The 25,458-nt window shown below is 41.9% G+C and overlaps 1 protein-coding gene across 2 annotated transcripts in view; it reads right to left on the bottom strand.

The window, feature by feature from the left end:
* NXN (nucleoredoxin) overlaps positions 1-25,458 on the bottom strand; it is a 212,174-nt gene that overhangs the window by 61,965 nt on the left and 124,751 nt on the right. For both annotated transcript variants that reach the window (XM_073664932.1, XM_073664927.1), the window contains exons 2-4: positions 19,987-20,104; positions 16,727-16,860; positions 14,984-15,084 (exon numbers count right to left, since the gene is read on the bottom strand). In XM_073664932.1, coding sequence (XP_073521033.1) covers positions 14,984-15,084; positions 16,727-16,860; positions 19,987-20,104 — 353 coding nt within the window. The remainder of the gene's footprint in view (positions 1-14,983; positions 15,085-16,726; positions 16,861-19,986; positions 20,105-25,458) is intronic.

Below are 25,458 nucleotides of genomic sequence, written 5' to 3'. Positions count from 1 at the left end.
AAGCAGTGAGATGAATCTGTGCTGCACTTTATGTACACGCTCAGTAGTGAGATGAATCTGTGCTGCACTTTATGTACATCCTCAGCAGTGAGATGAATCTGTGCTGCACTTTATGTACATGCTCAGTAGTGAGATGAATCTGTGCTGCACTTTGTGTACACGCTCAGTAGTGAAGCAGTGAGATGAATCTGTGCTGCACTTTATGTACATGCTCAGTAGTGAGATGAATCTGTGCTGCACTTTATGTACACGCTCAGTAGTGAAGCAGTGAGATGAATCTGTGCTGCACTTTATGTACATGCTCAGCAGTGAGATGAATCTGTGCTGCACTTTATGTACACACTCAGTAGTGAAGCAGTGAGATGAATCTGTGCTGCACTTTATGTACATGCTCAGTAGTGAAGCAGTGAGATGAATCTGTGCTGCACTTTATGTACACGCTCAGTAGTGAGATGAATCTGTGCTGCACTTTATGTACATGCTCAGTAGTGAGATGAATCTGTGCTGCACTTTATGTACACGCTCAGTAGTGAGATGAATCTGTGCTGCACTTTATGTACATGCTCAGCAGTGAGATGAATCTGTGCTGCACTTTATGTACACGCTCAGTAGTGAGATGAATCTGTGCTGCACTTTATGTACATGCTCAGTAGTGAGATGAATCTGTGCTGCACTTTATGTACATGCTCAGCAGTGAGGCAGTGAGATGAATCTGTGCTGCACTTTATGTACACACTCAGTAGTGAAGCAGTGAGATGAATCTGTGCTGCACTTTATGTACATGCTCAGTAGTGAAGCAGTGAGATGAATCTGTGCTGCACTTTATGTACACGCTCAGTAGTGAGATGAATCTGTGCTGCACTTTATGTACACGCTCAGTAGTGAGATGAATCTGTGCTGCACTTTATGTACATCCTCAGCAGTGAGATGAATCTGTGCTGCACTTTATGTACATGCTCAGTAGTGAGATGAATCTGTGCTGCACTTTATGTACACGCTCAGTAGTGAGATGAATCTGTGCTACACTTTATGTACATGCTCAGCAGTGAGATGAATCTGTGCTGCACTTTATGTACACACTCAGTAGTGAAGCAGTGAGATGAATCTGTGCTGCACTTTATGTACACGCTCAGTAGTGAAGCAGTGAGATGAATCTGTGCTGCACTTTATGTACACGCTCAGTAGTGAAGCAGTGAGATGAATCTGTGCTGCACTTTATGTACACGCTCAGCAGTGAGATGAATCTGTGCTGCACTTTATGTACATCCTCAGCAGTGAGATGAATCTGTGCTGCACTTTATGTACATGCTCAGTAGTGAGATGAATCTGTGCTGCACTTTATGTACACGCTCAGTAGTGAGATGAATCTGTGCTGCACTTTATGTACATGCTCAGCAGTGAGATGAATCTGTGCTGCACTTTATGTACACGCTCAGTAGTGAGATGAATCTGTGCTGCACTTTATGTACACGCTCAGTAGTGAGATGAATCTGTGCTGCACTTTATGTACATGCTCAGTAGTGAAGCAGTGAGATGAATCTGTGCTGCACTTTATGTACATGCTCAGCAGTGAGGCAGTGAGATGAATCTGTGCTGCACTTTATGTACACGCTCAGTAGTGAGGCAGTGAGATGAATCTGTGCTGCACTTTATGTACACGCTCAGTAGTGAGGCAGTGAGATGAATCTGTGCTGCACTTTATGTACATGCTCAGTAGTGAAGCAGTGAGATGAATCTGTGCTGCACTTTATGTACACGCTCAGTATTGAGGCAGTGAGATGAATCTGTGCTGCACTTTATGTACACACTCAGTAGTGAGGCAGTGAGATGAATCTGTGCTGCACTTTATGTACATGCTCAGTAGTGAAGCAGTGAGATGAATCTGTGCTGCACTTTATGTACATGCTCAGTAGTGAAGCAGTGAGATGAATCTGTGCTGCACTTTATGTACACGCTCAGTAGTGAAGCAGTGAGATGAATCTGTGCTGCACTTTATGTACACGCTCAGTAGTGAAGCAGTGAGATGAATCTGTGCTGCACTTTATGTACACGCTCAGTAGTGAGATGAATCTGTGCTGCACTTTATGTACATGCTCAGCAGTGAGATGAATCTGTGCTGCACTTTATGTACATGCTCAGTAGTGAGGCAGTGAGATGAATCTGTGCTGCACTTTATGTACACGCTCAGTAGTGAAGCAGTGAGATGAATCTGTGCTGCACTTTATGTACACGCTCAGTAGTGAAGCAGTGAGATGAATCTGTGCTGCACTTTATGTACATGCTCAGTAGTGAAGCAGTGAGATGAATCTGTGCTGCACTTTATGTACATGCTCAGTAGTGAAGCAGTGAGATGAATCTGTGCTGCACTTTATGTACATGCTCAGTAGTGAGATGAATCTGTGCTGCACTTTATGTACATGCTCAGCAGTGAGATGAATCTGTGCTGCACTTTATGTACATGCTCAGTATTGAAGCAGTGAGATGAATCTGTGCTGCACTTTATGTACACGCTCAGTATGGAGGCAGTGAGATGAATCTGTGCTGCACTTTATGTACACGCTCAGTATTGAGGCAGTGAGATGAATCTGTGCTGCACTTTATGTACACGCTCAGTAGTGAGATGAATCTGTGCTGCACTTTATGTACACGCACAGTAGTGAGATGAATCTGTGCTGCACTTTATGTACATGCTCAGCAGTGAGATGAATCTGTGCTGCACTTTATGTACATGCTCAGCAGTGAGATGAATCTGTGCTGCACTTTATGTACACACTCAGTAGTGAAGCAGTGAGATGAATCTGTGCTGCACTTTATGTACATGCTCAGCAGTGAGGCAGGGAGATGAATCTGTGCTGCACTTTATGTACACACTCAGTAGTGAAGCAGTGAGATGAATCTGTGCTGCACTTTATGTACATGCTCAGTAGTGAGATGAATCTGTGCTGCACTTTATGTACACACTCAGTAGTGAAGCAGTGAGATGAATCTGTGCTGCACTTTATTTACACGCTCAGTAGTGAGATGAATCTGTGCTGCACTTTATGTACATGCTCAGCAGTGAGATGAATCTGTGCTGCACTTTATGTACATGCTCAGTATTGAGGCAGTGAGATGAATCTGTGCTGCACTTTATGTACACACTCAGTAGTGAAGCAGTGAGATGAATCTGTGCTGCACTTTATTTACACGCTCAGTAGTGAGATGAATCTGTGCTGCACTTTATGTACATGCTCAGCAGTGAGATGAATCTGTGCTGCACTTTATGTACATGCTCAGCAGTGAGATGAATCTGTGCTGCACTTTATGTACATGCTCAGCAGTGAGATGAATCTGTGCTGCACTTTATGTACACGCTCAGTATTGAGGCAGTGAGATGAATCTGTGCTGCACTTTATGTACATGCTCAGCAGTGAGATGAATCTGTGCTGCACTTTATGTACATGCTCAGTAGTGAAGCAGTGAGATGAATCTGTGCTGCACTTTATGTACACGCTCAGTAGTGAAGCAGTGAGATGAATCTGTGCTGCACTTTATGTACACACTCAGTAGTGAAGCAGTGAGATGAATCTGTGCTGCACTTTATGTACACACTCAGTGAGATGAATCTGTGCTGCACTTTATGTACATGCTCAGCAGTGAGATGAATCTGTGCTGCACTTTATGTACACACTCAGTAGTGAGGCAGTGAGATGAATCTGTGCTGCACTTTATGTACATGCTCAGTAGTGAAGCAGTGAGATGAATCTGTGCTGCACTTTATGTACATGCTCAGTAGTGAAGCAGTGAGATGAATCTGTGCTGCACTTTATGTACACGCTCAGTAGTGAAGCAGTGAGATGAATCTGTGCTGCACTTTATGTACACGCTCAGTAGTGAAGCAGTGAGATGAATCTGTGCTGCACTTTATGTACATGCTCAGTAGTGAGATGAATCTGTGCTGCACTTTATGTACATGCTCAGTAGTGAAGCAGTGAGATGAATCTGTGCTGCACTTTATGTACACGCTCAGTAGTGAGATGAATCTGTGCTGCACTTTATGTACACGCTCAGTAGTGAAGCAGTGAGATGAATCTGTGCTGCACTTTATGTACACGCTCAGTAGTGAGATGAATCTGTGCTGCACTTTATGTACATGCTCAGTAGTGAGATGAATCTGTGCTGCACTTTATGTACATGCTCAGTAGTGAGATGAATCTGTGCTGCACTTTATGTACACGCTCAGTAGTGAAGCAGTGAGATGAATCTGTGCTGCACTTTATGTACACGCTCAGTAGTGAAGCAGTGAGATGAATCTGTGCTGCACTTTATGTACACGCTCAGTAGTGAAGCAGTGAGATGAATCTGTGCTGCACTTTATGTACATGCTCAGCAGTGAGATGAATCTGTGCTGCACTTTATGTACATGCTCAGCAGTGAGATGAATCTGTGCTGCACTTTATGTACATGCTCAGCAGTGAGATGAATCTGTGCTGCACTTTATGTACATGCTCAGCAGTGAGATGAATCTGTGCTGCACTTTATGTACACGCTCAGTAGTGAAGCAGTGAGATGAATCTGTGCTGCACTTTATGTACACGCTCAGTAGTGAAGCAGTGAGATGAATCTGTGCTGCACTTTATGTACATGCTCAGCAGTGAGATGAATCTGTGCTGCACTTTATGTACATGCTCAGCAGTGAGATGAATCTGTGCTGCACTTTATGTACATGCTCAGCAGTGAGATGAATCTGTGCTGCACTTTATGTACACGCTCAGTAGTGAAGCAGTGAGATGAATCTGTGCTGCAGTTTATGTACATGCTCAGTAGTGAGATGAATCTGTGCTGCACTTTATGTACACGCTCAGTAGTGAGATGAATCTGTGCTGCACTTTATGTACATGCTCAGCAGTGAGATGAATCTGTGCTGCACTTTATGTACATGCTCAGTATTGAGGCAGTGAGATGAATCTGTGCTGCACTTTATGTACACGCTCAGTATTGAGGCAGTGAGATGAATCTGTGCTGCACTTTATGTACACGCTCAGTATTGAGGCAGTGAGATGTATCTGTGCTGCACTTTATGTACATGCTCAGCAGTGAGATGAATCTGTGCTGCACTTTATGTACACACTCAGTAGTGAAGCAGTGAGATGAATCTGTGCTGCACTTTATGTACACGCTCAGTAGTGAAGCAGTGAGATGAATCTGTGCTGCACTTTATGTACACGCTCAGTAGTGAGATGAATCTGTGCTGCACTTTATGTACACACTCAGTAGTGAAGCAGTGAGATGAATCTGTGCTGCACTTTATGTACACACTCAGTAGTGAAGCAGTGAGATGAATCTGTGCTGCACTTTATGTACATGCTCAGTAGTGAGATGAATCTGTGCTGCACTTTATGTACATGCTCAGCAGTGAGATGAATCTGTGCTGCACTTTATGTACATGCTCAGTAGTGAAGCAGTGAGATGAATCTGTGCTGCACTTTATGTACACGCTCAGTAGTGAAGCAGTGAGATGAATCTGTGCTGCACTTTATGTACACGCTCAGTAGTGAGATGAATCTATGCTGCACTTTATGTACATGCTCAGTAGTGAGATGAATCTGTGCTGCACTTTATGTACATGCTCAGTAGTGAGGCAGTGAGATGAATCTGTGCTGCACTTTATGTACATGCTCAGTAGTGAAGCAGTGAGATGAATCTGTGCTGCACTTTATGTACACACTCAGTAGTGAAGCAGTGAGATGAATCTGTGCTGCACTTTATGTACACGCTCAGTAGTGAAGCAGTGAGATGAATCTGTGCTGCACTTTATGTACACGCTCAGTAGTGAAGCAGTGAGATGAATCTGTGCTGCACTTTATGTACACGCTCAGTAGTGAGATGAATCTGTGCTGCACTTTATGTACACGCTCAGTAGTGAGATGAATCTGTGCTGCACTTTATGTACACGCTCAGTAGTGAGATGAATCTGTGCTGCACTTTATGTACATGCTCAGCAGTGAGATGAATCTGTGCTGCACTTTATGTACATGCTCAGTAGTGAGGCAGTGAGATGAATCTGTGCTGCACTTTATGTACATGCTCAGTAGTGAGGCAGTGAGATGAATCTGTGCTGCACTTTATGTACATGCTCAGTAGTGAAGCAGTGAGATGAATCTGTGCTGCACTTTATGTACATGCTCAGCAGTGAGATGAATCTGTGCTGCACTTTATGTAGATGCTCAGTAGTGAGAAGAATCTGTGCTGCACTTTATGTACATGCTCAGTAGTGAAGCAGTGAGATGAATCTGTGCTGCACTTTATGTACATGCTCAGCAGTGAGATGAATCTGTGCTGCACTTTATGTAGATGCTCAGTAGTGAGAAGAATCTGTGCTGCACTTTATGTACATGCTCAGCAGTGAGATGAATCTGTGCTGCACTTTATGTACATGCTCAGTAGTGAGGCAGTGAGATGAATCTGTGCTGCACTTTATGTACATGCTCAGTAGTGAGGCCGTGAGATGAATCTGTGCTGCACTTTATGTACATGCTCAGTAGTGAGATGAATCTGTGCTGCACTTTATGTACACGCTCAGTAGTGAGATGAATCTGTGCTGCACTTTATGTACACGCTCAGCAGTGAGATGAATCTGTGCTGCACTTTATGTACATGCTCAGTAGTGAGGCAGTGAGATGAATCTGTGCTGCACTTTATGTACATGCTCAGTAGTGAGGCAGTGAGATGAATCTGTGCTGCACTTTATGTACATGCTCAGAAGTGAGATGAATCTGTGCTGCACTTTATGTACACGCTCAGTAGTGAGATGAATCTGTGCTGCACTTTATGTACATGCTCAGCAGTGAGATGAATCTGTGCTGCACTTTATGTACATGCTCAGTATTGAGGCAGTGAGATGAATCTGTGCTGCACTTTATGTACACGCTCAGTATTGAGGCAGTGAGATGAATCTGTGCTGCACTTTATGTACACACTCAGTAGTGAAGCAGTGAGATGAATCTGTGCTGCACTTTATGTACACACTCAGTAGTGAAGCAGTGAGATGAATCTGTGCTGCACTTTATTTACACGCTCAGTAGTGAGATGAATCTGTGCTGCACTTTATGTACATGCTCAGCAGTGAGATGAATCTGTGCTGCACTTTATGTACACGCTCAGTATTGAGGCAGTGAGATGAATCTGTGCTGCACTTTATGTACATGCTCAGCAGTGAGATGAATCTGTGCTGCACTTTATGTACACACTCAGTAGTGAAGCAGTGAGATGAATCTGTGCTGCACTTTATGTACACACTCAGTAGTGAAGCAGTGAGATGAATCTGTGCTGCACTTTATGTACACACTCAGTAGTGAAGCAGTGAGATGAATCTGTGCTGCACTTTATGTACACACTCAGTGAGATGAATCTGTGCTGCACTTTATGTACATGCTCAGTAGTGAGATGAATCTGTGCTGCACTTTATGTACATGCTCAGCAGTGAGATGAATCTGTGCTGCACTTTATGTACATGCTCAGTAGTGAAGCAGTGAGATGAATCTGTGCTGCACTTTATGTACACGCTCAGTAGTGAGATGAATCTGTGCTGCACTTTATGTACACGCTCAGTAGTGAAGCAGTGAGATGAATCTGTGCTGCACTTTATGTACACGCTCAGTAGTGAGATGAATCTGTGCTGCACTTTATGTACATGCTCAGTAGTGAGATGAATCTGTGCTGCACTTTATGTACATGCTCAGTAGTGAGGCAGTGAGATGAATCTGTGCTGCACTTTATGTACATGCTCAGTAGTGAAGCAGTGAGATGAATCTGTGCTGCACTTTATGTACATGCTCAGCAGTGAGGCAGTGAGATGAATCTGTGCTGCACTTTATGTACATGCTCAGTATTGAGGCAGTGAGATGAATCTGTGCTGCACTTTATGTACACACTCAGTAGTGAAGCAGTGAGATGAATCTGTGCTGCACTTTATGTACACGCTCAGTAGTGAAGCAGTGAGATGAATCTGTGCTGCACTTTATGTACATGCTCAGCAGTGAGATGAATCTGTGCTGCACTTTATGTACATGCTCAGCAGTGAAGCAGTGAGATGAATCTGTGCTGCACTTTATGTACACGCTCAGTAGTGAAGCAGTGAGATGAATCTGTGCTGCACTTTATGTACATGCTCAGCAGTGAGATGAATCTGTGCTGCACTTTATGTACACGCTCAGTAGTGAAGCAGTGAGATGAATCTGTGCTGCACTTTATGTACATGCTCAGCAGTGAGATGAATCTGTGCTGCACTTTATGTACATGCTCAGCAGTGAAGCAGTGAGATGAATCTGTGCTGCACTTTATGTACACGCTCAGTAGTGAAGCAGTGAGATGAATCTGTGCTGCACTTTATGTACATGCTCAGCAGTGAGATGAATCTGTGCTGCACTTTATGTACATGCTCAGCAGTGAGATGAATCTGTGCTGCACTTTATGTACATGCTCAGCAGTGAGATGAATCTGTGCTGCACTTTATGTACATGCTCAGCAGTGAGATGAATCTGTGCTGCACTTTATGTACACGCTCAGTAGTGAAGCAGTGAGATGAATCTGTGCTGCACTTTATGTACATGCTCAGTAGTGAGATGAATCTGTGCTGCACTTTATGTACATGCTCAGTAGTGAGATGAATCTGTGCTGCACTTTATGTACACGCTCAGTAGTGAGATGAATCTGTGCTGCACTTTATGTACATGCTCAGCAGTGAGATGAATCTGTGCTGCACTTTATGTACATGCTCAGTAGTGAGGCAGTGAGATGAATCTGTGCTGCACTTTATGTACATGCTCAGTAGTGAGGCAGTGAGATGAATCTGTGCTGCACTTTATGTACACGCTCAGTAGTGAAGCAGTGAGATGAATCTGTGCTGCACTTTATGTACACGCTCAGTAGTGAGATGAATCTGTGCTGCACTTTATGTACATGCTCAGCAGTGAGATGAATCTGTGCTGCACTTTATGTAGATGCTCAGTAGTGAGAAGAATCTGTGCTGCACTTTATGTACATGCTCAGTAGTGAGGCCGTGAGATGAATCTGTGCTGCACTTTATGTACATGCTCAGTAGTGAGGCCGTGAGATGAATCTGTGCTGCACTTTATGTACATGCTCAGTAGTGAGATGAATCTGTGCTGCACTTTATGTACACGCTCAGTAGTGAGATGAATCTGTGCTGCACTTTATGTACATGCTCAGCAGTGAGATGAATCTGTGCTGCACTTTATGTACATGCTCAGTAGTAAGGCAGTGAGATGAATCTGTGCTGCACTTTATGTACATGCTCAGTAGTGAGGCAGTGAGATGAATCTGTGCTGCACTTTATGTACATGCTCAGTAGTGAAGCAGTGAGATGAATCTGTGCTGCACTTTATGTACATGCTCAGTAGTGAGATGAATCTGTGCTGCACTTTATGTACACGCTCAGTAGTGAGATGAATCTGTGCTGCACTTTATGTACATGCTCAGCAGTGAGATGAATCTGTGCTGCACTTTATGTAGATGCTCAGTAGTGAGAAGAATCTGTGCTGCACTTTATGTACATGCTCAGTAGTGAGGCCGTGAGATGAATCTGTGCTGCACTTTATGTACATGCTCAGTAGTGAAGCAGTGAGATGAATCTGTGCTGCACTTTATGTACATGCTCAGTAGTGAGATGAATCTGTGCTGCACTTTATGTACACGCTCAGTAGTGAGATGAATCTGTGCTGCACTTTATGTACATGCTCAGCAGTGAGATGAATCTGTGCTGCACTTTATGTACATGCTCAGTAGTGAGGCAGTGAGATGAATCTGTGCTGCACTTTATGTACATGCTCAGTAGTGAAGCAGTGAGATGAATCTGTGCTGCACTTTATGTACATGCTCAGTAGTGAGATGAATCTGTGCTGCACTTTATGTACACGCTCAGTAGTGAGATGAATCTGTGCTGCACTTTATGTACATGCTCAGCAGTGAGATGAATCTGTGCTGCACTTTATGTAGATGCTCAGTAGTGAGAAGAATCTGTGCTGCACTTTATGTACATGCTCAGTAGTGAGGCCGTGAGATGAATCTGTGCTGCACTTTATGTACATGCTCAGTAGTGAGGCCGTGAGATGAATCTGTGCTGCACTTTATGTACATAATCAGTAGTGAGATGAATCTGTGCTGCACTTTATGTACACGCTCAGTAGTGAGATGAATCTGTGCTGCACTTTATGTACATGCTCAGCAGTGAGATGAATCTGTGCTGCACTTTATGTACATGCTCAGTAGTGAGGCAGTGAGATGAATCTGTGCTGCACTTTATGTACATGCTCAGTAGTGAGGCAGTGAGATGAATCTGTGCTGCACTTTATGTACATGCTCAGTAGTGAGGCAGTGAGATGAATCTGTGCTGCACTTTATGTACATGCTCAGTAGTGAAGCAGTGAGATGAATCTGTGCTGCACTTTATGTACATGCTCAGTAGTGAGATGAATCTGTGCTGCACTTTATGTACATGCTCAGCAGTGAGATGAATCTGTGCTGCACTTTATGTAGATGCTCAGTAGTGAGAAGAATCTGTGCTGCACTTTATGTACATGCTCAGTAGTGAGGCCGTGAGATGAATCTGTGCTGCACTTTATGTACATGCTCAGTAGTGAGATGAATCTGTGCTGCACTTTATGTACACGCTCAGTAGTGAGATGAATCTGTGCTGCACTTTATGTACATGCTCAGCAGTGAGATGAATCTGTGCTGCACTTTATGTACATGCTCAGTAGTGAGGCAGTGAGATGAATCTGTGCTGCACTTTATGTACATGCTCAGTAGTGAGGCAGTGAGATGAATCTGTGCTGCACTTTATGTACATGCTCAGTAGTGAGGCAGTGAGATGAATCTGTGCTGCACTTTATGTACATGCTCAGTAGTGAGGCAGTGAGATGAATCTGTGCTGCACTTTATGTACATGCTCAGTAGTGAAGCAGTGAGATGAATCTGTGCTGCACTTTATGTACATGCTCAGCAGTGAGATGAATCTGTGCTGCACTTTATGTACACGCTCAGTAGTGAAGCAGTGAGATGAATCTGTGCTGCACTTTATGTACATGCTCAGTAGTGAGATGAATCTGTGCTGCACTTTATGTACATGCTCAGTAGTGAGATGAATCTGTGCTGCACTTTATGTACACGCTCAGTAGTGAGATCAATCTGTGCTGCACTTTATGTACATGCTCAGCAGTGAGATGAATCTGTGCTGCACTTTATGTACATGCTCAGTAGTGAGGCAGTGAGATGAATCTGTGCTGCACTTTATGTACATGCTCAGTAGTGAGGCAGTGAGATGAATCTGTGCTGCACTTTATGTACATGCTCAGTAGTGAAGCAGTGAGATGAATCTGTGCTGCACTTTATGTACATGCTCAGCAGTGAGATGAATCTGTGCTGCACTTTATGTAGATGCTCAGTAGTGAGAAGAATCTGTGCTGCACTTTATGTACACGCTCAGTAGTGAAGCAGTGAGATGAATCTGTGCTGCACTTTATGTACACGCTCAGTAGTGAGATGAATCTGTGCTGCACTTTATGTACATGCTCAGCAGTGAGATGAATCTGTGCTGCACTTTATGTAGATGCTCAGTAGTGAGAAGAATCTGTGCTGCACTTTATGTACATGCTCAGTAGTGAGGCCGTGAGATGAATCTGTGCTGCACTTTATGTACATGCTCAGTAGTGAGGCCGTGAGATGAATCTGTGCTGCACTTTATGTACATGCTCAGTAGTGAGATGAATCTGTGCTGCACTTTATGTACACGCTCAGTAGTGAGATGAATCTGTGCTGCACTTTATGTACATGCTCAGCAGTGAGATGAATCTGTGCTGCACTTTATGTAGATGCTCAGTAGTGAGAAGAATCTGTGCTGCACTTTATGTACATGCTCAGTAGTGAGGCCGTGAGATGAATCTGTGCTGCACTTTATGTACATGCTCAGTAGTGAAGCAGTGAGATGAATCTGTGCTGCACTTTATGTACATGCTCAGTAGAGAGATGAATCTGTGCTGCACTTTATGTACACGCTCAGTAGTGAGATGAATCTGTGCTGCACTTTATGTACATGCTCAGCAGTGAGATGAATCTGTGCTGCACTTTATGTACATGCTCAGTAGTGAGGCAGTGAGATGAATCTGTGCTGCACTTTATGTACATGCTCAGTAGTGAAGCAGTGAGATGAATCTGTGCTGCACTTTATGTACATGCTCAGTAGTGAGATGAATCTGTGCTGCACTTTATGTACACGCTCAGTAGTGAGATGAATCTGTGCTGCACTTTATGTACATGCTCAGCAGTGAGATGAATCTGTGCTGCACTTTATGTAGATGCTCAGTAGTGAGAAGAATCTGTGCTGCACTTTATGTACATGCTCAGTAGTGAGGCCGTGAGATGAATCTGTGCTGCACTTTATGTACATGCTCAGTAGTGAGGCCGTGAGATGAATCTGTGCTGCACTTTATGTACATGCTCAGTAGTGAGATGAATCTGTGCTGCACTTTATGTACATGCTCAGCAGTGAGATGAATCTGTGCTGCACTTTATGTACATGCTCAGTAGTGAGGCAGTGAGATGAATCTGTGCTGCACTTTATGTACATGCTCAGTAGTGAGGCAGTGAGATGAATCTGTGCTGCACTTTATGTACATGCTCAGTAGTGAAGCAGTGAGATGAATCTGTGCTGCACTTTATGTACATGCTCAGTAGTGAGATGAATCTGTGCTGCACTTTATGTACATGCTCAGCAGTGAGATGAATCTGTGCTGCACTTTATGTAGATGCTCAGTAGTGAGAAGAATCTGTGCTGCACTTTATGTACATGCTCAGTAGTGAGGCCGTGAGATGAATCTGTGCTGCACTTTATGTACATGCTCAGTAGTGAAGCAGTGAGATGAATCTGTGCTGCACTTTATGTACATGCTCAGTAGTGAGATGAATCTGTGCTGCACTTTATGTACACGCTCAGTAGTGAGATGAATCTGTGCTGCACTTTATGTACATGCTCAGCAGTGAGATGAATCTGTGCTGCACTTTATGTACATGCTCAGTAGTGAGGCAGTGAGATGAATCTGTGCTGCACTTTATGTACATGCTCAGTAGTGAGGCAGTGAGATGAATCTGTGCTGCACTTTATGTACATGCTCAGTAGTGAGGCAGTGAGATGAATCTGTGCTGCACTTTATGTACATGCTCAGTAGTGAAGCAGTGAGATGAATCTGTGCTGCACTTTATGTACATGCTCAGCAGTGAGATGAATCTGTGCTGCACTTTATGTAGATGCTCAGTAGTGAGAAGAATCTGTGCTGCACTTTATGTACACGCTCAGTAGTGAGGCCGTGAGATGAATCTGTGCTGCACTTTATGTACATGCTCAGTAGTGAGGCCGTGAGATGAATCTGTGCTGCACCTTATGTACATGCTCAGTAGTGAGGCCGTGAGATGAATCTGTGCTGCACTTTATGTACATGCTCAGTAGTGAGATGAATCTGTGCTGCACTTTATGTACATGCTCAGCAGTGAGATGAATCTGTGCTGCACTTTATGTACATGCTCAGTAGTGAGGCAGTGAGATGAATCTGTGCTGCACTTTATGTACATGCTCAGTAGTGAGGCAGTGAGATGAATCTGTGCTGCACTTTATGTACATGCTCAGTAGTGAAGCAGTGAGATGAATCTGTGCTGCACTTTATGTACATGCTCAGCAGTGAGATGAATCTGTGCTGCACTTTATGTAGATGCTCAGTAGTGAGAAGAATCTGTGCTGCACTTTATGTACACGCTCAGTAGTGAGGCCGTGAGATGAATCTGTGCTGCACTTTATGTACATGCTCAGTAGTGAGGCCGTGAGATGAATCTGTGCTGCACCTTATGTACATGCTCAGTAGTGAGGCCGTGAGATGAATCTGTGCTGCACTTTATGTACATGCTCAGTAGTGAGATGAATCTGTGCTGCACTTTATGTACATGCTCAGCAGTGAGATGAATCTGTGCTGCACTTTATGTACATGCTCAGTAGTGAGGCAGTGAGATGAATCTGTGCTGCACTTTATGTACATGCTCAGTAGTGAGGCAGTGAGATGAATCTGTGCTGCACTTTATGTACATGCTCAGTAGTGAAGCAGTGAGATGAATCTGTGCTGCACTTTATGTACACGCTCAGTAGTGAGATGAATCTGTGCTGCACTTTATGTACATGCTCAGCAGTGAGATGAATCTGTGCTGCACTTTATGTAGATGCTCAGTAGTGAGAAGAATCTGTGCTGCACTTTATGTACACACTCAGTAGTGAGGCCGTGAGATGAATCTGTGCTGCACTTTATGTACATGCTCAGTAGTGAGGCCGTGAGATGAATCTGTGCTACACTTTATGTACATGCTCAGTAGTGAGATGAATCTGTGCTGCACTTTATGTACATGCTCAGCAGTGAGATGAATCTGTGCTGCACTTTATGTACATGCTCAGTAGTGAGGCAGTGAGATGAATCTGTGCTGCACTTTATGTACATGCTCAGTAGTGAGGCCGTGAGATGAATCTGTGCTGCACCTTATGTACATGCTCAGTAGTGAGGCAGGGCTGTGGAGTCTCAGTAGTAGTCAGAAGTCAGGTAAATTGAGGAGTCGGAGTTGGAGGTTTGGCTTACTGACTCCACATCCCTGTCTCTTTAGTTCAAAGCATGATAACATGTGAGATCTCATGCTTACAATGAGGAGATACACGGAGGACTGGGGGATTGTGCTCTGCAAGCCAGGAGCTCACAACCTGGAAATACAGATCTGACTTTTGCTAGAAAGTCGGGTCTTTTATGCTGGCATTAGGCACAATTGTGTGCATTTATATTAATAAGTAATGCTTAGTAAAATCATCAGCGGCTGGCCACTGGTTTCGTAAATAAAACAGGAAACCACAGACTGGTGACAGGTACTCTAACTTACAAAAATAAAAAAAAAAATCACTTACCTGTCAGCACTAACTAGAACAATTTCAAACTTTTGCCCCAACTCCTTAATTTTCCGGTAAGATTCCACCAACACTCTGGTTAGGCTTCGACATGGGGGACACTGAAAATTAAACATATAAATGTACTTTTTTTTCATATGGAGAGGGATGTCAGCAAAACTAAATGTTGCCCTAAATGTTGAGGAGGGACTGTCCCCAGCTGTGATCAGGTTTGCAATTATTTTATTCCCGATGCTCCAAAGTATTCCATTTTGCTTTTTAAATTTGCCATCCGGTTCCAGAGTTACACAAGGTGAAAAAAAAACCTAGGTCCATCAAGTTCAACCTCCCTCCTTCAATTGTACATTTTGTCACTAAACTATAACCCACAATGTTATGTGTATCCAGGAAATCATCCAGCCCTTTTTTGAAAGCTGTTATAGTGTCGGCCATCACTACCTCTTGTGGTAGGGCATTCCACAGTCTGACTGCTCTGACTATAAAGAACCCTTTCCTGTTTAGGTGCCGGAATCGCCTTTCTTCCACCCGTAATGATTGCCCCCTGGTCCTTAGTGTGGTCTTTGGAAGGAATAAGTCATGTGCTAGTCCTTTGTACTGACCACATATATTTGTACATGTAAGTGAGATCTCCTCTGAGGTGTCGTTTTTCTAAGCTAAGCAAGCTCAACTTTTTCAACCTCTCATCATATGAGATGCCTTCCATCCCTTGTAATAATCTAGTTGCCCGCCTTTGAACTGACTCTAACTTCTGAATATACTTTTTAAAATGTGGAGCCCAAAACTGGATCCCATATTCTAGATGTGGCCTCACCAGGGATTTATAAAGGGGTAACAATATGTTGGGATCGCAGGATTTTATTTCTCTTTTTATACATTTAAAAATCTTGCTTGCTTTTGTGGCTGCTGCTTGACATTGAGTACTGCTGCTCAGCTTACTTGTAATCAGAATACCCAAGTCCTTCTCCTGTTCTGTAGTCCCGAATATACTCCCATATAATGTATATGCAGCAATAGGATTACTCCATCCTAGGTGCATTACTCTACATTTATCAACATTAAACCTCATTTGACCATTCAGTCATCTTATCCAGATCCTTCTGCAATATCGTAATGTCAAGATCAGATTTTAATATCCTACATAGTTTGGTATCGTCAGCAAAAACTGACACTTTACTCTCAATCCCATCCCCCAGGTCATTAATAAAGAGGTTAAAAAGAATCAGTCCTAGCACAGATCCCTGTGGCACCCCACTGCTGACTATATCCCATATAGAGAATGTACCATTTACGACGACACTTTGTTTCCTATCATTTAGCCAATTCCTTACCCATCTACATATAGTTCCCCCAAGTCCTTGCTTCTGTAGCTTCAGTATAAGGCTATTATGTGGTACAGTATCAAGGTAGGGGCCTTTTTATTTTTAGTTTTACTTTGGCTCTGCCCCCTTGATAAATATCATACAATTAGCACAAAATAAAATGCCCATATCTTACATCTGTATGGGAGTTTTAGAACAAAACAAAAAAAAAACTGAATACTCAAGAGAAGCAGCAAGAATAAAATAAGAGCAAAAACTGGCCACTTGTGACCCAATGACAGGTCTTATTTAAGAGCATATTTACATGTATCAAATTTCCATTATGTCAATATTAAGCATTCCGCAACTGCTGCGATGGTTGGGACCATGGTTACACAATGACAGCTAAAGAACTAGTAACAGTCCAATAGGGGCGTGTACTTACCCAATGTGCAGAAAAGTATACACCAACGTAGGAGCCTTCCAGGGTGCTACTATCCTGGGACTGGTCATTGTTCCTGAGCAAAGGACCTGCAATTACTTCACTAAAGGGCTTTGGCCCCCATGGGAACTCTAGACCTGTATAAAATAATAAAGTCCTATATTATAATCATTCTTCTATAAAGGTACAGTTTAGATGTACAGTACAGACGAAAAGTTTGGACACACCGCATTTAAAGAAATTTCTGTATTTTCTTGACTATGAAAATTGTACATTCACACTGAAGGCATCGAAACTATGAATTAACACATGTGGAATTATATACTTAACAAAAAAGTGTGAAACAACTGAAAATATGTCTTATATTCTAGGTTCTTCAAAGTAGCCACCTTTTGCTTTGATGACTGCTTTGCACACTCTTGGCATTCTCTTGATGAGCTTCAAGAGGTAGTCACCGGAAATGGTTTTCACTTCACAGGTGTGCCCTGTCAGGTTTAATAAGTGGGATTTCTTGCCTTATAAATGGGGTTGGGACCATCAGTTGTGTAGAAGTCTGGTGGATACACAGCTGATAGTCCTACTGAATAGACTGTTAGAATTTGTATTATGGCTAGAAAAAAGCAGCTAAGTAAAGAAAAACGAGTGGCCATCATTACTTTAAGAAATGAAGGTCAGTCAGTACGAAAAATTGGGCAAACTTTGAAAGTGTCCCCAAGTGCAGTTGCAAAAACCATCAAGCGCTACAAAGAAACTGGCTCACATGAGGACCGCCCCAGGAAAGGAAGACCAAGAGTCACCTCTGCTTCTGAGGATAAATTTATCTGAGTCACCAGCCTCAGAAATCGCAGGTTAACAGCAGCTCAGATTAGAGACCAGGTCAATGCCACACAGAGTTCTAGCAGCAGACACATCTCTACAACAACTGTTAAGAGAAGACTTTGTGCAGCAGGCCTTCATGGTAAAATAGCTGCTAGGAAAAAACTGCTAAGGACAGGCAACAAGCAGAGGAGACTTGTTTGGGCTAAAGAACACAAGGAATGGACATTAGACTAGTGGAAATCTGTGCTTTGGTCTGATGAGTCCAAATTTGAGATCTTTGGTTCCAACCACCGTGTCTTTGTGCGACGCAGAAAAGGTGAACGGATGGACTCTACATGCCTGGTTCCCACCGTGAAGCATGGAGGAGGAGGTGGGGGTGCTTTGCTGGTGACACTGTTGGGGATTTATTCAAAATTGAAGGCATACTGAACCAGCATGGCTACCACAGCATCTTGCAGCGGCATGCTATTCCATCCGGTTTGCGTTTAGTTGGACCATCATTTATTTTTCAACAGGACAATGACCCCAAACACACCTCCAGGCTGTGTAAGGGCTATTTGACCAAGAAGGAGAGTGATGGGGTGCTACGCCAGATAACCTGGCCTCCACAGTCACCAGACCTGAACCCAATCGAGATGGTTTGGGGTGAGCTGGACCGCTGAGTGAAGGCAAAAGGGCCAACAAGTGCTAAGCATCTCTGGGGACTCCTTCAAGATTGTTGGAAGACCATTCCCGGTGACTACCTCTTGAAGCTCATCAAGAGAATGCCAAGAGTGTGCAAAGCAGTCATCAAAGCAAAAGGTGGCTACTTTGAAGAACCTAGAATATAAGACATATTTTCAGTTGTGTCACACTTTTTTGTTAAGTATACAATTCCACATGTGTTAATTCATAGTTTTGATGCCTTCAGTGTGAATGTACAATTTTCATAGTCATGAAAATACAGAAAAATCTTTACATGAGGTGTGTCCAAACTTTTGATCTGTACTGTAAATGGTTCTCTTGGACTTTTCTTTTAGAGCTGCATTGCGAATATGATCAAATTTGCATTCAAAATAGGTCCTAGACAACCTCTATGGTATTCATTTGCCCTCAAAGGGGGAACCCTCCTACATGACCCCAAGTCCCTCTATGAGCCAGAGAGGAGAAAAACTTTGCAAAAGCTGCACCTGCTCTGGTGGACATGGATCACCTATACATTACATATTCAGTCATTCATTTGAATAGGAGCCAAGTAATGCTACATTTCCACAGATGTGAGTACGAGTGGATAAATGAAAACTCAGATTCAACTTCCCCCACACCAAGGGAGAAGATACAGATTAGATATTAGAAAAAAAACTTTTTGCCAGTGTGATCAATGAGTGGAACAGGCTTCCATGATAAGTGGTGAGTTCTCCTTCAATGGAAGTCTTCAAACAGAGGCTGGACAGACATCAGTCTGAGATGGTTTAGTGAATCCTGCATTGAGGGGGTTGGACACGATGACTCTGGAGGTCCCTTCCAACGCTAACATTCTATGATTTTAAGCTATTTATTTTATAACAGGATTGCTCTTCATGAAGCAACTTTTACACAATTTACCTTTACAAAAGGTAGAACAAGTTAACATTCAAGTACCCAGAGCCACATAGAATATACATCTGAGGTATAAATGATGGAAAAAGTTCCATTATTTCAGCAGATATCAACCACCCATGTAATGGAAAAGTTTAAACATCCTGCTACATTGCTATAACAGCCTAAATTCTGCTGCCAAATCTTTATGTATTACATGCTTTCTTACATATTCTATACTGCATCTTGCCGGATTCAACTTTGAAGATCCCTAACCATCATGCCATGCATCAATATTGCCACAGGGTTAAGTGAAGATACAGCAGTTGTCTGCCTTGAGATGGACAATTAAAAGGGTTGTCCAATGAAAAACTTCAATACAAAAAGCAGATATAAAGACATAATGCTCACCTTACCAACCCCCTATCATTCCCTTTCCCTAAGTTTCCCTGTTCCCCCCACCTGTGTCTGTGCTTCCAGTCCAAGTGGTGTTTTGGCACTAAATGTGACTGCTGCATGCAATCACTGTCCACAGTGGTCACCACTACAACCAGTCATTATGGTCATCTCTATAGTCTGGTGAACACAGACTATTGGGGATCAGGGGAGTGTAGGCAATTTTTTTCTTATTTATTTAAGACTAGACTGAATGTTGGCTTTACAGAAGAGCTGACTATTCCTTTTTTCTCCATTCAATAGACATACATACTTGACATTTTCTTGGTTTATCTGAAGTATTATGAGCAGCTTTATACAATCAAATGTATTGCTGTAATATACTATACTAGATTATTTTATGGCAAGTGATCACACATACATTTTTTTGGAAAGGGGTCTCAACCTGGTGTGCAATAATATAGATGAATAGAAATAAAAGTTATACTGACCTTCTGGATCGTCTCTTATTAATAAGAGGCCGTTTCTACACACAATCTTCCCTGTAGATACTTCAATAAAGATAAGTGATGGAATGTTGGAAATTCTGTACTTGTTCCAAAGTTTTAACTGTTAAAAAAAAACACAATGGCAATTACATGTACTAGGAGAAATTAAAGGGAACCTGTCATCTATAAAAATGCCATTTACATGGAGATAGTGGTAATCTAGTGGAAAATGGCGTTTCTGGAGATGAAAGGTTCCCTTTACATACACAATTTTATTTCTGAAAAGCAAGGATATGCTTAATCAATACTATCTAAAGTATCTAAAGCAAGTTATTCCAAGAGGATTTGCTCCCCCAAGAGGCATTTCTTTAGATCTAATTATACATTTCATACTTTGCTGGTGGCTGCTATACTCAATTTTTCCTCTGCAAAGCTTCTATAAAAGCAAAAAAACTACCAGACCAACTGAATATGATTTCCAGATCAATAGAAATCACTACAGATCAAATGTAATAAGAAAATGCCCCGAGCAACCAAAGCAAGAAAAGCAAAATACTAAACGATTAAAGAGGACATAAAATAAGACCAGAACCAAAGTGAGATAGATACATTACATAAATTAGCCCTTCGCTTCAGCAGCTCATTTTCGTTTTTACGTTTGCATTTTTCCCTCCCCTTCTTCCAAGAGCCATAACTTTTTTATTTTCCAGTTTACATAGCAGTATGAGGGATCAATTTTTTGTGAGACGAGTTGCAGTTTTGAAGGACATCATCCATTTTACCATACAATGGGCGAAATATGGCAAAAAAAAATCCAAGTGAGGTTAAAAAAAAAAAAAAAAAAAAAAAAATAAATTGTATGTATACAATGTGGCGATACCAAATTATTATTTTATTTATTTATTTATTTTTTAATATTTCTTCATTTTTAATGGGGGAAAAAGTAGGGGCGATACAAATTTTTTATACGTATACATTTTTAGTTTTTTTTAAACTTTATTTTATATTTTCCTTAGGGAACTTGACCTGTGATCTTCTGATCGCTTATACTATGGAGGTCTCCTATGAAGCTTTCAGCAGGACCCTGGCTGCCAGGGTAGCCCATTTGTGTCCCGTGATAATGTCCTGTAGGGGCCGATGAGAGCACGCACTGGCAACCACTCCATTTAAGTGCTGTTATCAGAGAGTGACAGCAGCATCTAAATGGTTAACAGCATCTCCTGAGCTCCTCCATAGCACTGAAGTACAGGTACATCATTTTGCGGTAAGGGGCTAAAGTACTGATAAACCACCAACATTTGGCATAACTCAACTTTATTCACAATGAGGCGGCAAATGGGGTAACTTTGGACTCCGAACTGCCTCTTTTCTGACTGTTTACTGTTCTGCACAAAACAGTGTTTGATTGAGTCTTTTAGCATGCCTAAATAAAGAGTAACAGCCAGATAAAGATCATTAGAGTGAGTGTTGCCAGTTAAGGGGTTCTCAAATGTATTTGCGGATTTAAATTGAAACGATCAGCACACAACCAAGGATAAACATGAACCTAGGTAGAATGAACAAAAACATGTTTTCATGGCATAAATGATGAGTCAATTGTATGCTTTGGGTCAGTATGATTACACCGATAATCAGATTTATACACCATTTTATTTTTTACAAATTTTTCACAGTAGGAACACTTCTTAAATAAATAAATGCTTTTACATTACTATATTTTCAGAGATAGCAAGAGAATGAGGGGTCGCTCACTGTTTTGTAGTGGGTGCTCAGAAGAAAAAAGGTGTATACTCTGTATCAAGAAAACTTCGGCACTCCAATAATTATGCTTGAAAAAATTATAAATTTTATTTACATATGCCCCTTGTTCCACAAAACAGGGTATGAGCCCAAAATAAAGGAAAACAGACCAACGTTTCGACCTTTAGGGCGGTCTTTCTCAGGGTCATCACTAGGTATAAACAAACGAATAATTAATGCAATGATCCATATACAATAAATTCCATTATGTAGTGTGTGAACGGCAGGAGAACGAAAGTGTATGGATATAATCGAATTAAAATATAGTGTATGCACCAAAATTTGGGTCTATTTTTCCATAAGATAGAAAATAATGGAAGAGGCTATGCTTTATAGGAAAACATTTCACATGGGTCAAATTACAAACTTATGGACATAAACCTCATGGGAGGCCAAAGAGTCTACCAATACATTAACTGGAACTAGTGGTACATAAAACAAGGTTCATATTACCAGTTTGAGAAAGCTGTCTCACTCAGAGTTTAGAGAGCTGGAGGTATCCTATGTAATAGAAGAATAGGGATTATACTTTTAAGACAACAAAAAAGGTCAGCAATGGCTAGTATATAGGTGTAAAAGACACCTATGGTTCCATTCACTCACTAGCGGTATCTTACCTGTGCCTGGGGTGAGGGTGGATAAGGCTGCACGTGATGTGGGGAAGTGTGGAGTGCTGATTATTTTTATATCCAGTGCCGTAATCTCATTGGTGGTTCCGGTGGAGGCGCGTTCTGCGTGAGCAGAGTGTGCATCGCTGGTGGTTTGAGGACCTACAGGTCCTTCAAGTCATATGTATTACGACTTCTTGTCACATGACTCGTGACTTCCGGGAGCAGTGGAACGCATATGCGTTCCATAGCCTCCGCTACACCGGTGTTACGACTTCCTGGTGTAGCGGAGGCTATGGAACGCATATGTGTTCCACTGCTCCCGGAAGTCACGAGTCATGTGACAAGAAGTCGTAATACATATGACTTGAAGGACCTGTAGGTCCTCAAACCACCAGCGATGCACACTCTGCTCACGCAGAACGCGCCTCCACCGGAACCACCAATGAGATTACGGCACTGGATATAAAAATAATCAGCACTCCACACTTCCCCACATCACGTGCAGCCTTATCCACCCTCACCCCAGGCACAGGTAAGATACCGCTAGTGAGTGAATGGAACCATAGGTGTCTTTTACACCTATATACTAGCCATTGCTGACCTTTTTTGTTGTCTTAAAAGTATAATCCCTATTCTTATATTACATAGGATACCTCCAGCTCTCTAAACTCTGAGTGAGACAGCTTTCTCAAACTGGTAATATGAACCTTGTTTTATGTACCACTAGTTCCAGTTAATGTATTGGTAGACTCTTTGGCCTCCCATGAGGTTTATGTCCATAAGTTTGTAATTTGACCCATGTGAAATGTTTTCCTATAAAGCATAGCCTCTTCCATTATTTTCTATCTTATGGAAAAATAGACCCAAATTTTGGTGCATACACTATATTTTAATTCGATTATATCCATACACTTTCGTTCTCCTGCCGTTCACACGCTACATAATGGAATTTATTGTATATGGATCATTGCATTAATTATTCGTTTGTTTATACCTAGTGATGACCCTGAGAAAGACCGCCCTAAAGGTCGAAACGTTGGTCTGTTTTCCTTTATTTTGGGCTCATACCCTGTTTTGTGGAACAAGGAGCATATGTAAATAAAATCTATATTTTCAGAGATGTTACTTTTTTTTTTTTTGTTGTTAACTGCCGACAGAGCGGTGTGAGGGGTTCGTTCTTTTGTGGGATGAATTGAAGTTTCTACCTGTACTTATTTGGGTTACATAACATATTTTGATCGGTTTCTACTCCTATTTTCGGAGGCAGAATGAACAAAGAACACCCATCAATTCAGAAATTATTTTTGTTTTTTACATCGCTCATTGTCGGGTTAAAGTAATAAGACAACTTTATTCTTTGGGTCTGATTGACTACAGTGATAGTAGTTTTATATAGTTTTTTTTTATTGTTTTGCTACTTTTCACCACTTTTTTTGTTATACAAAACAATCTGTATTTACATCACTTTATTATGAATGCCATCATTATTATTTTTCCACCGACAAAGCTGTCAGCACTTGTTTTTTTGTGGGGTGTGTGACGTTTTCATTGATTACACAAATGTAGTTTTTTACAACTTTACACAATTGATTTTTTACATATTTTACTGAACTTATTTTTTACTTTTTTTAGTTAGTTCCAGTATAGGAATTCATATTTTACACATCACTGGTCTAGTGTCATCAGACTTGACAGCTTTAGGGCTCTTTCAGACGTCCCTGATCATTGGTCTGATCTCGGATTGCAATGCACGGACTGGTTGAGAGTCTCCTGAACCGAGTGTGACAGCCTTATAGAAATATATGAAGCAGTCAAGCTTGAGTCGGGAGACAAGCAACCAGTTAGGCCCTACCAGAAGCAGGGTGTAACAGGCCACTGTAGCGGTGGCAATGGCAGAGGACCTGTCAGCATGAATGTGAAGTAAAGTAAATACGTGGTTGTAATGGCGCTGTAATACTGATTCCATGGATTATGGTCCTTCTTAAATCACCATTTTAAGTTTTCTACTAATTAGATTTTGGTGTACATGGGCTGGATTGTACACTGGTTTTCTCCTCCCTGTAAGGAGGTCTTTACTTTACATTATAAAATTGCGCGGACAGGTTCTCTTTAAGGGCTTAAATTAATAGGTGGCCTGTGTCACTAAAAATATTAGCTTGTCAAAAATTGACCTAACCCCATGTATAAAATTATAAATGGACAGTACAGACATCAGTCTAATGAGGTTTTATAATATGAATATATACATACATACAGTACAGACCTAAAGTTTGGACACACTCATTTAAAGATTTTTTTTTTCTGCATTTTCATAACTATGAAAATTGTACATTCACACTGAAGGCATCAAAACTATGAATTAACACATGTGGAATTATATACTTAACAAAAAAGTGTGAAACAACTGAAAATATGTCTTATATTCTAGGTTCTTCAAAGTAGCCACCTTTTGCTTTGATGACTGCTTTGCACACTCTTGGCATTCTCTTGATGAGCTTCAAGAGGTAGTCACCGGAAATGGTTTTCACTTCACAGGTGTGCCCTGTCAGGTTCAATAAGTGGGATTTCTTGCCTTATAAATGGGGTTGGGACCATCAGTTGTGTTGTGCAGAAGTCTGGTGGATACACAGCTGATAGTCCTACTGAATAGACAGTTAGAATTTGTATTATAGCAAGAAAAAAGCAGCTAAGTAAAGAAAAACGAGTGGCCATCATTACTATAAGAAATGAAGGTCAGTCAGTCCGAAAAATTGGGCAAACTTTGAAAGTGTCCCCAAGTGCAGTTGCAAAAACCATCAAGCGCTACAAAGAAACTGGCTCACATGAGGACCGCCCCAGGAAAGGAAGACCAAGAGTCACCTCTGCTTCTGAGGATAAGTTTATCCGAGTCACCAGCCTCAGAAATCGCAGGTTAACAGCAGCTCAGATTAGAGACCAGGTCAATGCCACACAGAGTTCTAGCAGCAGACACATCTCTACAACAACTGTTAAGAGAAGACTTTGTGCAGCAGGCCTTCATGGTAAAATAGCTGCTAGGAAACCACTGCTAAGGACAGGCAACAAG

Source organism: Phyllobates terribilis, unplaced genomic scaffold (assembly GCF_046119375.1).
Source record: "Phyllobates terribilis strain yellow unplaced genomic scaffold, ASM4611937v1 Scaffold_2__4_contigs__length_985480577, whole genome shotgun sequence".
In the NCBI taxonomy this organism is placed as follows: Eukaryota; Metazoa; Chordata; class Amphibia; order Anura; family Dendrobatidae; genus Phyllobates; species Phyllobates terribilis.
Note: the sequence above shows the minus strand (reverse complement) of the source record. Positions and strands in the feature narration are given on the sequence as shown.